Source organism: Alosa pseudoharengus, unplaced genomic scaffold (assembly GCF_046254945.1).
Source record: "Alosa pseudoharengus isolate Yale_2024_CS ecotype anadromous, Long Island Sound unplaced genomic scaffold, YU_APseudo_1.1 YU_APseudo_1.1_scf_1, whole genome shotgun sequence".
Classification (NCBI taxonomy): Eukaryota; Metazoa; Chordata; class Actinopteri; order Clupeiformes; family Clupeidae; genus Alosa; species Alosa pseudoharengus.
In genome coordinates this window covers 23396012-23411415 of record NW_027468564.1, presented here as the reverse complement: position 1 = coordinate 23411415, position 15404 = coordinate 23396012, and the positions used below count along the sequence as shown (strand labels likewise).

Genomic DNA, 15404 nt, shown 5'->3' with positions numbered 1-15404 from the left:
AGTAAGGAAATATGCCAACTCCTAAGATAAGAGCTCCGTTGCTATGGTTGATGTGTGTCTTTGGCAGTTTATCCAATAGCACTAGAGGAGAAGGACTGACTCCAGATCAGCATGGTGACTCATGCAGTCTCTCTGGTATCAGTGTATCACGCTAGAGATTTCTGTGCTCACGATAAGTCAGGGTGAAGATTACGTGTTTGTAGACGACAGCATGATAAAGACTGTAAATCAATGCACTGGAACACTGTGCTCCATTTTAAATCCAATAAAAACAGGGTCTGTTCAGAAAAAGATTGGCCTGACCGAAGTCTGGTTTTTGCTACTACCCTGGTTGCAAATTACACTTGCTGTCGCTTGGGTGCGTCTACATTTCTAGGCTAGTTGAAGCCTGTTCTCATCTTAACCTAAATCAGGGCTACGCAGGTAGCCCATGCTGTGCTGAGGTCAGTGCTGTGTGTCTTTGGCAGTTTATCCAAGAGCACTAGAGGAGGACTAACTCCAGATCAGCATGGCTCTCTGGTATCAATTAATCCCGCCAGTGATTTTTATTCTCATAATAAGATTCAGGGTGAAGATTGCGTGATTGTAGACAACAGCTTAATCAAGACTATAAATCAGTGCACTGGAACACTGTGCTCCATTTTAAATCCAGCAAAAACAGGGTCTGTTCATATTATGTGTAAACCATTTGGTCAAAAAAACAGTGTACAGTATGTCAGTTAAAGTGTTTCTGAAACATATATTGATGATAAATAATTGTATTGAATTGCTGATTTAACATGATTGAATTGCTGAGGCCATCATTGACTTATGCATGTACTGTAAGTTTACTTTATTGAGTTATGAATGTATCATTTACAGCAGGCTGTTCAACTTTGTACTGCCAGTAAAGTATGTTCTGATGTGTCTCAGTGGTGCTGGTGAACTGCCTGTTGGATTACTGAACTCTCCCTTAATGACCTACATGGATTAATGGCTGATTTGAATGTGCTCACCTATTGGTCACCTCAGTTACTGTGAAGCTTATTGGTATTACAGTAATCACTCTGACTGTGTGACTGATTCTTCATCGAGAAATCATTGCAGGTCTTTGAAAAGCCAAGGAAAAGTTTTGAACAAATGTAGACCTAAGTGAAAATGGGAACATTGCATATTGATGCCTAATGTTTTGGATACCTATTGTTTTAAATGGTGGTCGCTTTACTCAATCAAGATATCAATAGAATCAATAAATAGATTAAAAACTGTCCTGTACTGCCAACACATAGTTAGTTGGCCTAGAGGAAAATGGAAGCCCTGGGCTAACACCCACAAGGCTTGCTGGGTGTTACTGACATTGAATAGTGAGCCTTATTACACAGCTTTTCATAATGCTGTGCTCCATTCAATTGAATGGGCCTTCCCAACATTTGGAGGTCTGACATTTCTGCATAACAGACTGTTGCTAAGTATAACAGACCACTGTCAAGGAAAATGGGTTTTGTGCTTCTTATTCACGTCTTTCAGTATACAGTATCACTCCGCAAGTAGTCCAGTCACTTCTTGCAATGGAACTTCAAAAGTAAAAGCAGACAGTTGATCAGCTGTGTTCTAAAGAATGTTGGATTCAAGTTCAGCGTGTGTTGCAAACTATTTGTTATTTTGTTTATTTTTTCATTTTGGCAAGTAGCCGTGTATTTGGGATTTAGTAACGTGTACCTGACCTAGACTTAGTACACACACACACACACACACACACACACACACACACACAATGTTTTTAACATTGACATTGCCATAAGTATTGGCTGGATGCTGATTTACATGTATAGAGGGGTCGGGGGCATTTTAGAATTGCTGGAATATAAATGTATCACATCCAGTGGAGACATCAGGCCCCTTGTTCTGCATTTCCGGGTGTAAACTAAGTAGCTCTACATACTCACCACTAGAGACCCTTTCTGTGACCATTTATTTGTTAAACCTCCCAGAAGGTGGTGTCTGTGTTTCTTTACTAATTGAATAACACAGTTTTTCTCATCTACTTCTGATACCAGCTGCTTCCCCCACCTGCAACACATAACCATCGGTGATTAGTGCTCAATGTAAGACAAAAACATCTGTTGAGAAGCAATTAAATGCTTTAATGCTATCTATGTGTGTAGTTCCATGCATGTTTCTCATAAAAAATGATTCATATCCATAATTTTCCCTTAGATTCCAGATTTACAGTATTCATCCTCATATCTACTTTGTGAGATTTGTAGCATGTACTAAACTCGGATACTGTCAGTGAAGTAGCCATAGCCATTTGCCATGAAGAAGCCATTTGCCACATAGGAGGTTTTCAATGATACATCATGTCATTGAAATGATACATCATATTATCAATGATACATCATGACTGGTTGATGATTATTGGCACCTCATATTCTAAAGATAAATCATGACTGGTTGATGATTACTGGTTTGTCTTGTTTTAGGAGCATGGAAAACATGGAGGATGAAGGGTCACTCTATAAGGACATAATGAGCCCAGAGCAACATTTTGATCCAGACGAAGAAGACCTTTATACAAGGTAAAGTGAATTACATACCAGTTTTGATGGAAAACAGCACATACAGTGACTGCAAACCTTTGGTGGTGTAAGTGGAATTTATTTGGGCTAGCGTGAACATGTTTCTATAAATGATGTTCGTTACAGTGCTTAAGATTTGTACATGCTGCTTGAGGACACATATACAGTAAGAGTAATCAGGATCTCATTTTAAGCCAGCATTGGATCTATTTTTGAGCTGTTTGTGCTGTGTTTTATGATGGCTGCAGTAATGTGTACATGGCATGGACTTAGATAGAGATAGATAGATCGAAACTTTATTGATCCCCAAGGGGAAATTCAAGGTCTCAGTAGCATACAGACATCCCACACAACATGCACTTACAGCAGAAAGGGAAAATATAAGTATATACATATAACAAAACTCCACTGTACAATACAGACAGTAGAAGATAAGAAAAACTAACAAAACTAAATACTACATATCAGGGGCTTAAGTAATAGGGGCTTAATTCTATATTTTTGATATGTTGCTGAGTGGATCATAAACGGCCCCAGCAATGAAGAAAAGTGATTGATAATGACTGACTGACTATTATTGTGTTACATGCTTCAAATCTAAAGCACTTTGAGCTGCATTCTTTGTATGAAAGGTGCTATAAAAATAAAACCACCAGATAGGCCTACTGATACTGAGACTGACACTGCAACGTTGGTACAGCAACAGCTGAACACTAAACAAGCCTACTCACACCACTACTCACGCCTAATGCCAGTTATGAACTTGCCAACATATTCCTTTAGAAGTTTTTGGTAACACTGTATTTTAATGTGTCGCTGTTAACACAGTAATTAACTGGTACACTTAATAGGTTTATTCCACTGTATCAAAGAGTAACAAGGTTGTAGCAGCACAGCTGTTACATGTACACTGAAGACAATGAGGCCTTGACTGGAGCTAAGAATGGTTTGTATATCAAATCTATCATGACCAGATTTACCCCATCCAGCAGGTCTCAGGTCAGCTCTTTGCCTCTGATGAAAATTTAGGCAAATTGGCAAAGTTTTGTAAAAGCACTCAGTATTACAATGTAACAACTATATGTAGGTACCCACAAATACATAATGCAAGTACAATGATAGCACCTGATAGTACATGTTGTTACACAGGTTGTACCACTGTACCTAATTAGGTAGGTAGGCCTACACTGTAACAGCGACACATTAAAATAAAGTGTTACCAAGTTTTTTTTAGAAGTTTAGTCAAATCCAATTCACGCAGAATATCAATGGACATCAAAGACAGTTGTTTCAATCTGCGTTGGCTCATTGGATCTCTATTTTTAACGAATCCCAGTTTTGAAAAAGAGCAGCGTGGCGGAGTCGCGGTGTGGAGCATGAGCATTGCCGCTGCTGTCGTTGGCATGGCTAGTGTTCTCAGAGTTTTAACGTTATCTCCATCAACCGTGACACTATGTTTACATGGACATTAATGTTCTGACTATTGACTTTGTTTAGAATAAGACGATATTGTGATTATGTGGTTTATGAGCATTGTTAGCATCCCTTGCGTGACAGTTCTCTATGTTTTTCTCATGTGGTTTAGGCTACTCAAACGCGGCAGCAGCCTTTTTTTGCAGGATATGTTGGTCTCGCTGTTCTTTAGATCTTACACTAGAGCCTTTCGCTTTTGAGCCCTGCTCTCATATCTTCTTTCTGGCATTTTCTAAAGGAGTCTAAACGAACTGTAGCCTAGGCCTATGAATGACGCATATTTTTAAAACCTAATTTGACCGTGAACTCCGCATATTTACCAAATCAGCGCCTTGCTACTTTAAATATTCATTTTGGCCCAATGAAGTTTAAGTTTTATTCTCTTATGTAAATTTGAATGAATTGTTAATTTTTTTATGGCCAATGGGGGCCCCCATGTCAGGCTGGAACACGTGGGGCCCCTAGCCTGCAGCCATATCTAGCCTATGCATTGATCCGCAACCTGCTAAATATACTATATAAATGAAATTTTAAAAATCCACAGTGTGCTTGAGGATGATAAAGCATGAGACGCTTGCAGTGACAGGGCCGGGACTGGCCTGTAATTCTGTGTGCATGGTAAGGTGCTCAAGAGAGTGAGTGTCATGGTGAAGGTGCAAAAAGTAGTCCAACAGTAGTCCAACAGTGCAAGAATAAGGTCTAGAGACCAGCATAAATAATGTGGTCAAATTAGAGAGTAATGTATGTAGACGTGGTAATATAAAAACTATGTCAGTGCAATAATAGGTTGATGTAATAGGGTTACAGCCATTCAGTATTGTAGCAGAAGCCATTGGTCATGTGTGCTAATACAGCATGAAAAACAGTGTAGCAGTAAAACAGTAGTAAAACATTAGGCTGTGGACAGTAGTAAAACAGTAGTGGGCAGTCAGTACTCAAACATGGAGAGGGTGGAGACTTGTCTTTTGTCTTCGGGTTTGTTTCATGATTGACCTGTCTTTTGTTGGGACTGCATTACCCATGATGGTTGACACAAATGTAAGACTGTATGTTCCATGATTCTTAACACAGATACTTGTAAGACTACATTCCCCATGATTATTGCAAATTGACACAAGTGTCATGAATTAAGTGCTGCGTATTAAGCCCATTCACTGGGCACATTCAGTTTGATCTACTCTGCCTGAATTGAAGAAGGTCTGCCGACCGAAAGCTTGCGCAGATTCTAAGTAAAACCTTTTTTGCACAGACCGGAGTGTGCAGATTTTTCTTATGTTTTATAAGCTACCTACCAATCCTGCACCTCGACAGAAGCCAACATTGTAAAACTTATTTCAGGCCAGTTTTATTTAAGCAGCAACATTGCATGAGAGCCATTTCAGTGGACTACCTGTTTAACCAAAAGGACACCTTGTTTTAAATATTAAACTTGGCATTCATAACATACTGGTGTACATTATGGAAATATAAAAACATGCTTCACTGCTGATATAGAGACTCAACCTTTTCATATGACCTGTCTTGGCAGCTGCAATGATGCTGATGTTGATGCGGCTGAATACAGTGAGGAGTCAATGCCCAGACCTATTAATTTCTCTGATGCTCAACCCCACTCACAGGCTCTCAAGTAAGATCACATGCTGCATAGAAAGTATAATATAAAATATCGACACTAGCAGCCGGGCCCTGCGGTTCTGTGACCCGTGACATTTTGTGATCCAACAATACAAAATCTCAATTACCAAGTCTAAAGATTCTTGATTAGATGTGATCATTTTTAATATATGTGCTATGCTGGGCTTCAAGACAATGCCTATTTCAGAGAGGGACATGCTAAATGTTCAGTAAACAGCTAAAAACACAATGGGGACCTGACATCCACATTGATGGTCTATTGGTGTCTCACACTAACCTGACTCTCGGCAGATGAATTTCGTGCCGCCTAGCTCCACTCATCCATCTGGGATCGATCCATTGGAGTGGTGCTTCAGAAGGCTGGGCCTTATTAAAAAATCCTTGCATAAGATTGGATAAGCCACTTGTCCATCATCTATTGACGTGCTACTTCAACCACTCACATCGAAGCCAACCCGTGACGCTGAGAACAGTCTCACAGTCGCTTCTACGCTACGTCGCATCTATGAAACTCCCGCCTTGCGTCCTGATTGGCTCTACCATACAATCTCGTGCTGAAATCACTCTCAATGGAACCGATCCCAGATGGATGTGAGTGGAGCTAGGCGGAACGAAATTCATCTGGCGAGAGTCAGGTTAGTCTCACACAGCATGCTTCATAGAATTTGCCTAAAATGCCAATCCAATGCATGTACACAAGTCAGAATCAGATGAATTGCTACCTGCTTTGAGTAATCTAAACTATTATACTATCTATTATGAAAGTACTTGACGAAACAACACAATATATTAAACTGACTATATTTGTATTTTCATTTGTAGTTTTACACATCAGTTGGAGTGTGTCATTTGCCTTGGGAATATCCAAAATGCTGCAAAACAAGGTAAGATAAGGAAGATAAGTTATTCTAGTTTGTGAGTCATCTGGAAGCAGCCTTCCCCTCACATTAAATAATTTCAAAAACATGTAATTGAATACATTTAGCTTAACTGCACTTTATAAAAAATATAAAACTACTATCATACTACCTGGTAGTTGTTGACAGCGTGTCACCAATGTAATTGCTATTTAAAAAACAAAACAGGTTACCGAGTAGTACTGTCAGTTCGGGGGAAAAAAAAACTACAGCTAAAGTGCTACACTCTGGGGGCATGATTTTAAGGACACTACTCGGTGCCCTCAAGAAACAGAGATCTATTAGCCTGGGTCTCCCATGCTGCCTTGCGCACGATTTTATTCGCGCTGCTAGGCAGCCTGGATTCCACAGACCCGATTTTCGCCTCAGCGAGGGAACCAATCACAGAACAGGGACGACAATGGCGACGTCTATGTGACACACCGACGCTTGTATCAGAAAGTCACCTATTTCCGCCCTTTTACGTGTAGCCTATGTGTTACTTAATATTAATTTCTATACAAACCAAGGCGGCTGATTTCTAAAGAAACGCAAACACCCACCCCATAAGTGTGTCTAAATTAGTTATGTACCAAAAATGACATTGTACAGTGACTCAAAGAGCTGTAAACAATGCATGTGCAAATCCGCTTGGAGCTCCAGTGGAATTTTGATTTTCCGACAAAAATTCTGTGTCGAGTAAGTCATGAGTAAGTGGGTGGAAATAGGTCACGCACCAGCTCAGCACCAAACTCTGAGCACGGTCAACAAAATCAGATTTTTCAGGCAGTAAATGCTCCCGTTAAGAACCAAACCAGCTTTTGTTCAAATCTACACACCTATCACTACTGAAAAATGTAAGGTTAATTTATCAAATGTTATTTTTAAGTATTCTTTGTTTTAGAATTTTCAAACGAAAGGGGCGGAAATTGGTGCTTTTACGATAGTTTGTTTATATCTATGGATCCAACATTTTAGCAGACGCAGTCTTTTGATGCAGCCGTATAGTGTTTTAAGTAGTTTAGAACGCAAGTTTTTTTTTTTTAATTATTTCATTATCAAGAAGGATGTCTTTGCCCTGCTACCAATAGGCTTTGGCAAAATCCTCATATATCAGCTAGCCCCGTTAGTGGCTCTGACCCATCGTCTTCTTCCTCGTCTGATTTCTGTCGCTCTACATACGTTATCTGGTATAATTGATACGATTGGCTATGAGCTACCTACATACGCATTTCATAGACATTCGTAGTGCCCAATAAACGGCTCAGGGCATTCGTAAACCATGCCTCAAATACGAGAAAATGAATATGTGGCTCCCAGACCCCATCTCAATGAAATGAGGTCTGGCGTTAGCCAGGCTAGAGATCTATGTGAAAAAAATGCCGGAATTTTATTTATCAGGTAGCTGTAGCTACAGAGCAGGAACTGCAGAACAGTTGTACATGTGGTCTCAATATAACATACAGTGCCTATGAAAAGTGCCCCCCCCGGATATTTCCTTTTGCTGCTTTTATAAATGGAATCTTCTTCTTTTTTTTATATTTCTTGGGCTTTTTGCCTTTATTTGTATAGGACAGTGAAGAGTGAGATAGGAGGTAAGTGGGAGAGAGAGAGATGGGGTGGGACCAGGATATGACCACAGGTCGGACTCGAACCTGGGTCCCCGTGGGCACTTGGACCCGTATATGGTTTGAGCGCTGTAGCCTGCTGCGCCACAGCACCCCCCTAAATGGAATCTTTTTTTTTAAATAATTTACACGAATCCCCTCATTAATGTCAAAGTGAAAACAGATTTCTACAAAGTAATGTTAATTAATCAAAAATATATAATGCATATATTGTATAAATACTTCTGCATAAAAAAAGCTCTGTCAGGTTGGAAGAGGATTGGGTGTGAACAGCCCTTTTCAAGTCCAGCCACATATTATGCAATATTTTATGCAATCCGTCTATTTCTGTGAAACATACCTTCTAATTCATCCTTAAAGGAGCTATGCATTAGTTATACTCGTATCATAAACTGACTGTCAAATATTAATAAGGCATTAAATGTAGCTATACCGGCACCGACCTCGCTTACAGTGCCCCCCTCCTCCCCCCATAATGTTTTATCAATTCTATGCACCATAGCCTGAAGCTCCATAGTAAAATATACCTGGTTTGAAAGCTGAAAGTCTCAGGAATCGATCAATGTTAAGGTTAGATTGAACCCACCCATGTGTCTCTGCGACCAATTGTTCTCGAGATATAAGAAACTGCATGGAATTGGGCAAACAAGCTGTCAATCAGGCACCCCAGCTTTGATTGACAATAACTCGAGCATACTGTACAGCAAGCCTCGAAGACGAGACCCGGATATCCTTGAAGCTTAGAAACACATGATTCCGCTGATGTGATTTCACCGTAAGAGTCCTACAAGAACACCCCTCAAACTTCATGCAATGAGGAAAATGGTTTCGTAGTTACATTTTAATGGGAAATGCACTAATGCCTACTGATAATAAAATGTCTTACTACACAAGAACCCCTTTGAGTAGAAGCATAATCTTGGTGTCAAATGAAAGCCAACATTCTGATTCTAGTTTTATCTACAGTTGCATGGCAGTGACTGTCATAGGATCAAAGAAAAGGGATTACTTTTACACATGAATCTGCTACTGTGGCTGTTTTCTAAAAATGATACTGAGGTAAACGCATAGATATTCCAACACAAACAAATTTGTGAAAAATCCATATTTTACTATATAGTCATCTACTTTCAGTTACAGCTTCACAAGACCTGACTTCAGGCCTCAATTGTGTTTCAAGGCCACTTCAAGTGAGAGGGCCCACATCTGGCCAGTTCCTGAGATGTATGTTACTGGCTCAAAGAAAAAACAACATTCAAGTCTCTGTATCTCTTTGCCAGTACATCATACAGTCACAGTGAATGTTTCTGAAAATTCTACTGGGTCTAAGTTATCCAAAGACGCCAAGCATTTGATAATGGGCCAAAGTATGTGGGAGCAGTGTCCTCCTAAGTAGATGATGTGCAATGTTGGGCAAAACACTCAAAATGGGGCTGAAATTTAAGAATATGACACATGTGACCTTGATGTTGAAATGTGATATCCACCACATCATGTTTCCTTATATTGACAGATCCTGTTGATCTTTCTGAGCTGAGAGTGATGATGTTGGGGGAGACTGGAGCAGGAAAGAGTGCATCAGGAAACACCATCCTGGGCATCATTCTGGGCATCATCCTGAGCATCATCCTGAGTATCATCCTAGGCTACTACTACTACCACTACTACTGCTACTACTCCCTTGCTAAAGGGTATGAAAAGGGTATGAATCATTTTGGACATGCCATTTTTCATAAAAATGTTTAAAAAGATAAAAACGATTATTTTTTTGATTCCATGTTTCTACCACATTGTCTTGCAACCTTTTGGCATGGGGCAGTGTCATTTCCAGTCAGAACAAACATATTGGTCAAGAGAAATATTTGCCAGGAGTATGAATGAATAATTTTGTTCTTAACTGTATATATATATATATATATATATATATATATATATATATATATATATATATATATATATATATATATATATATATATATATATATATACACACACAAATATAAATACATTCAATTAGGAAGTGAATTTGATATACCACACACAAATACAAACCCTACTTTATCCTTTTTCAATGATAAACACACAAAACAGTATTCATAAAAAGATAAACACTCCACTCTTGTGGTCATACTGTGGTACTGCATTTAGAATGTGACATAATGGAGACATTAATGACTAGTCATTCTAGATTGCAAATGCTACAAGTGGAACATTAAACATGCACGAGACATCAAATCAAAACAAGAAATATGATTTGTTACCTGAATGTGGGTCAGGAAATACACATTTAAGGTGCATAAAGATCTGGACAAAATAAATGACATATTACTATTTGAATTTAAACAATACAAACGTGCTTCAAGGTCCAACAAAAATAAAAAACAAATAAAATTTACAAGACAATGCAAAACATCACAGAAATGTGAATTATGTGGATGGTCATAAATAATAATTGTAACAACAACAGATATGACACAATATAATTATATCATGACTTTTAATCAATTTGTATGCGGACCCTCTTTTGCCCAACCTTTCTGCAGCAGTGAGCTTCTTTTCTGCTGCAGGACAATGCAACTGCTGTACACAAAAGGAATTACAAAATAAAAGTCTCGATCCATTAATGCAGGATTTAACCTTAACTATATGGAGCACTTTTTTTTAACACTGTTACACTAGCCTCCTTGAAGCTTTTTTCTCACAGCGCTAGATGGTAAGACATTTGTCTGGAAACACAAACAAACTTAATTCTGTTTGGTTATGTTTTAGTGTCAAGCCCGGCAAGGCATCTTTCATCATGCTATTTGCCTCCGTTGCTGGAAGGGTAGATCTCACACAGTAATGCAAAGTCGGCAACTAGGTGAGCCTACTGTACTCTAGGTAAATGTGGTGATAACAGAATTAACAGAACATTTTCTTCAAAAGGATACATGGAAAAATAAATACTGAATTGTCTTCATCAAATTTCATCAAAGATAGGTTTTTTTTTTTCTATAGCGTCAAATATAGGGTATTTTTAATATCATCAAATAAAGGGTATTTTTATATAATCAAATATTGGGTATTTTTTATATCATCAAATATAGGGTATTTTTATATCATCAAATACAGGGTATTTTTAATATCATCAAATATAGGGTATTTTTCTCTGCATTTTCGAGGAGGTATTGCCTTCCTTGCCTCCTCTAAGTATCCGCCCCTGTCCATCTTCAGGTTTATTTGTATATTAAAAGTGTGCAGATATTTAGCTATACACCACCCCATGGCCATTTTGGATCATCAAAAGAGATTTGGCTGGATATACAGGGTTTCCCACAGAATTGGATTCAATTTGTGGCGGTAGCTGACTTGGACAACAGGGGGGGAGATTGTCTATAGTGTATAATAGGTCTAATTGAGTGCCTGTCACTTTAAGACATTCGTGATTAACACAGTTAAAAGGCTGCTGATGTGTGGATGCAATTCATAACGTTTTCTACATAGTTAAAATAAAGGTTCGTACTTCTCCTTGGGACAAGGACTTTTGAATTTGGGAAAATACTTTTCCATTTACATCGGGATTTTGCAAACATTCAGTGTCAGAGTCAATAAAATGAGCCCTTCAACGAAATTGACAAGCAGTTGTAAGTAGGCTAAGCATGCTAAATTCGACATCCAAACAGTATTCTAACGTTAGCTTTGAGATAATGCTTGATTGCATAACTTAACTTAGTTCAGTCTCTTCAATGTAGCCTAGTAGACCTTAGCAGAGTTAAAGGAATTATCCGGAGTAAAATGCACTTTAAATCAATTTACGGATGATTGGGAGTACATGCGTTGAGTTGACATCCAAATCATGACATTCGGATGTGTTTTGAGAAAGTTCGATTTTACCGTTTTTAGTCAAAACTCGTTAGCCTGGAAGTGACTGAGGCATGTCATTTCGCCGGTACAAAACGCTATTTTTATACCTTTTTATTACTTTAACTTCAATGCAGCAGTTTTGAACAAATTTGCGCAGCATGGTCACGATGCTAAGCGGATTTAATAGCAATTTAGCCAGACGTCTTCTATGCAATGCTTCTATGTGGCAACAACAATCCTTCAACAATCGTGAATATTTTGTTAAATGCACATGCAGAGGAGGGGCAGCAGGCTACGAGAGAGAGCGGGGCGGGGTAAGGAAAGGCTGCGTGCGTAAAAAGCGCAGCTCAATGGCAATGCAAGGATTTGATCTTATATTTAATTTAAATTAAATTAAATTAAACATAGAATATTAATCTATGACGGCCGAATTTGATTTCATGGCGCCCCGCCACAAATTAGTCAATGTATGGGAAACACTGATAGTCCTATACTAGCACTAATGACAGAGGTTAACTGATATGAGGCACAACAGCAGTCATGAGACAAGAGAAGCTATGTGGTTTTGTTCAATCAATGAGGATCCCAAGTTTAGACAGACTGTGTGATGAATGCGTAAATAGATAGATAGATAGATAGATAGATACTTTATTGATCCCCATGGGGAAATTCAAGAAATCAAAGGCCTGCACCAGCCGGGAAATCAAACCCGGGTCACAAGAATGGGAATCTTGTATAGTACCACTACACTACTGGTGCCTGGAAGAGCAGTTCTTCAGTGTTGTGGAGATTGATCTGGAGATGCCTGTCTGTCAGTGGAGGTGTCAGACATAAACAGGCAAACACCCCCCCTCTCTCTCTCTCTCTCTCTCTCTCTCCCTCCCTCCCTCTCTCTCTCCCTCTCTCTCTCCCTCCCTCCCTCTCTCTCTCTCCCTCTCTCCCTCTCCCTCTCTCCCTCTCTCTCTCCCTCCCTCCCTCCATCCCTCTCTCTCCCTCTCTCCCTCCCTCCCTCCCTCCCTCTCTCTCTCTCTCTCTCTCCCTCTCTCCTTCCCTCTCTCTCTCTCTCTCCCTCCCTCCCTCTCTCTCTCTCTCTCTCCCTCCCTCTCTCTCCCTCCCTCCCTCCCTCTCTCTCCCTCTCTCTCTCCCTCCCTCCCTATGGTAAGAGCAGGCTGTGTGACATCGCTGCTGCTGTGTATAGGAGTCATGTGACTCTGTGACCCAAGGATAAAATAGCTGAGACATATCATATCCATATCATATCAGCTGATTCCACCCTATTGGATGTAATTCATGATGTCTCACCTTCCAGACAGAGAAGCAGAGACAATAATGTGATACTAAAAAGAATGAGAGGAAAAACATAGAAAATGAGCAGAATAAGGAAAGTGCAATTAAAAGATTGCAAAGGTTACGGCAAAAAAAGATCAGGCTGTGATACATTTTTATTGTAAGCTTTAATCATTGTTACGACTTTTACGAGTTCAGTGAAATTCATCAGTGACAACATTTCAAGACTGATGATTCCTGATTCTGTTTAGTCATTTCCAATGCAATTTTTTTGTGGTCAGTGCCAAATGTCCACTATACTTGGAAGACAGAACCAAACATTCTTTTAGCATCTTTTTAATTGTCCACTAATGATCATCTCTCTAATCTCTCAAACATTCAGTAGATTTCTTTTGAATGAATTTATTTAATTTATTCTTCTCCACAGAATTACACGACATGAGGAGAATAAAAAGTCATGCAGGTATTTTTTTTTATTCTGTTTTGTGTTGTGTTTGAATCGTACTTTGTTTTTTTCTGTTAAAAACATAATATTTTTCATGTATTATATTTTTCAAAGAAGCCTCTATTTACCTTCATGACTGCTTTGTGCACTATTGACATCATCATAACCAGCTTCATGAAACAGTCACTTGGAATGCTTCCCCATTAGCATGAGTGAACAAGTAGGGAACAAGTAGGCTACTCACCATGTATGGAAACTGTACCTCAGGACTGAGTTTTCAGTTTTCCTCTACAATGTAAAAATAATCAGAAAAGATCCATATCCATAAAAGAGTAGGTGTTGACAAGATTTTTCACAGGTATAGTGTATCTGCTGTGGGGAAATTGTCCTTATGCTTGGGCTATGCTGTATAATCAGAGTTGACCTGTGCCATCACTGTGTTCTGAACAGAAGACACAGGCACGTGTGTCTTTGTGATTGAGAGATACTGTAACTTGTCTCAGCATTAGCAATCACCGAAGATATTATTATGACCGCCGCGCAGCGAAGCGGCGGTTATGACAACCTATATTAGGTCACACAGTCTCTATATTGCACTTGTCACAGACAGTTTCTATAAAACAGTCCTCACAAACATTTCTCATAGCATGTATCATTCTGTTTCAGACAAAATACATTTCTTTAGCTGCCATGTCTTTTTTCTCTCTTAGTGGATGTGACTCTGGATCCTGACACGGCACATGTCAATCTCATCCTGTCTGCTGATGGGAAACAAGTGAGAGTTAGTGACACAAATCAGTACTGGGTGGTCTGGGAGAACCCAAAAAGGTTCAGTCCTGTTGCAAGTGTCTTGGGAAAACAGGGGTTTTCCTCTGGTAAATTCTACTATGAGGTTCAGGTCAAGGGGAAGACTGAGTGGACCTTAGGAGTGGCCAGAGAGTCCATTAACAGGAAGGGAAAGATAACTCTGATCCCTGAGAATTGGTACTGGACAATATGGCTGCGTAATGGGAATAATTATGAAGCACTAGATAATCCCTCTGTTCTCCTCTCCCTGAAACAGAAGCCCCAGAGGGTGGGGGTGTTTGTGGATTATGATGCAGGTCTGGTCTCCTTTTATGATGCAGAATGTTGGCATCATCTCTACTCTTATACTAATGTTAAGTTCACTGAGAAAATCTACCCATACTTTTCTCCTTGTCTTAATGACGGAGGGAAAAACTCAGCTCCTCTTATCATCTCCTCCATGTGAATCTGCCTTATTTAATGATCTATCTATATTGATGGGGGGGGGGGATGTTTTATGAAAGTTGGATTCCAGCAGTTTATTACGTCCCTAAAACTCTTCTCTGCCCCTCAAAAGTATACAATCAGAAGTATGTTTGGATGAATGAAAAACCCTCTCATGGCCTTAAAATAGTTTATATGTATGTTGTAAACTGAGACTGTGATTGGTCGACCATAAATCCAAAGCAGAAATCATCTGCAATGTTATTGACTGCTTTTTTATTTTTTTGGAGGGACTATCCCGTCGACCAATTGCACACACCTGTGGATAGGATACGATAGGATAGTCTTTATTGTTGTAATTTGGGTCACAGCCAGTACTCATACAGCACAATACGCTCAATCAACATAA

The 15404-nt window shown here is 39.3% G+C and overlaps 1 protein-coding gene across 1 annotated transcript; it reads left to right on the top strand.

Annotated features, from left to right (window-relative positions):
- Positions 1–2466: 2466 nt before the first annotated feature.
- Positions 2467–15017, top strand: LOC143117463 (zinc-binding protein A33-like). Its single transcript, XM_076279212.1, has 5 exons — positions 2467–2558; positions 5560–5658; positions 8135–8157; positions 9704–9892; positions 14476–15017. The coding sequence occupies exons 1-5, from the start codon at positions 2467–2469 to the stop codon at positions 15015–15017; spliced, it is 945 nt and encodes a 314-aa protein (XP_076135327.1).
- Positions 15018–15404: the final 387 nt, after the last annotated feature.

Coding starts and splice junctions, on each gene's coding strand:
- LOC143117463 (XM_076279212.1), top strand. CDS start 2,467: ATGGAAAACATGGAGGATGAAGGGTCACTCTATAAGGACATAATGAGC. Junction 8,158..9,703: donor AGTGAAGAGTGAGATAGGAG/GTAAGTGGGAGA, acceptor TTATATTGACAG/ATCCTGTTGATCTTTCTGAG. Junction 9,893..14,475: donor TGCTAAAGGGTATGAAAAGG/GTATGAATCATT, acceptor TTTCTCTCTTAG/TGGATGTGACTCTGGATCCT.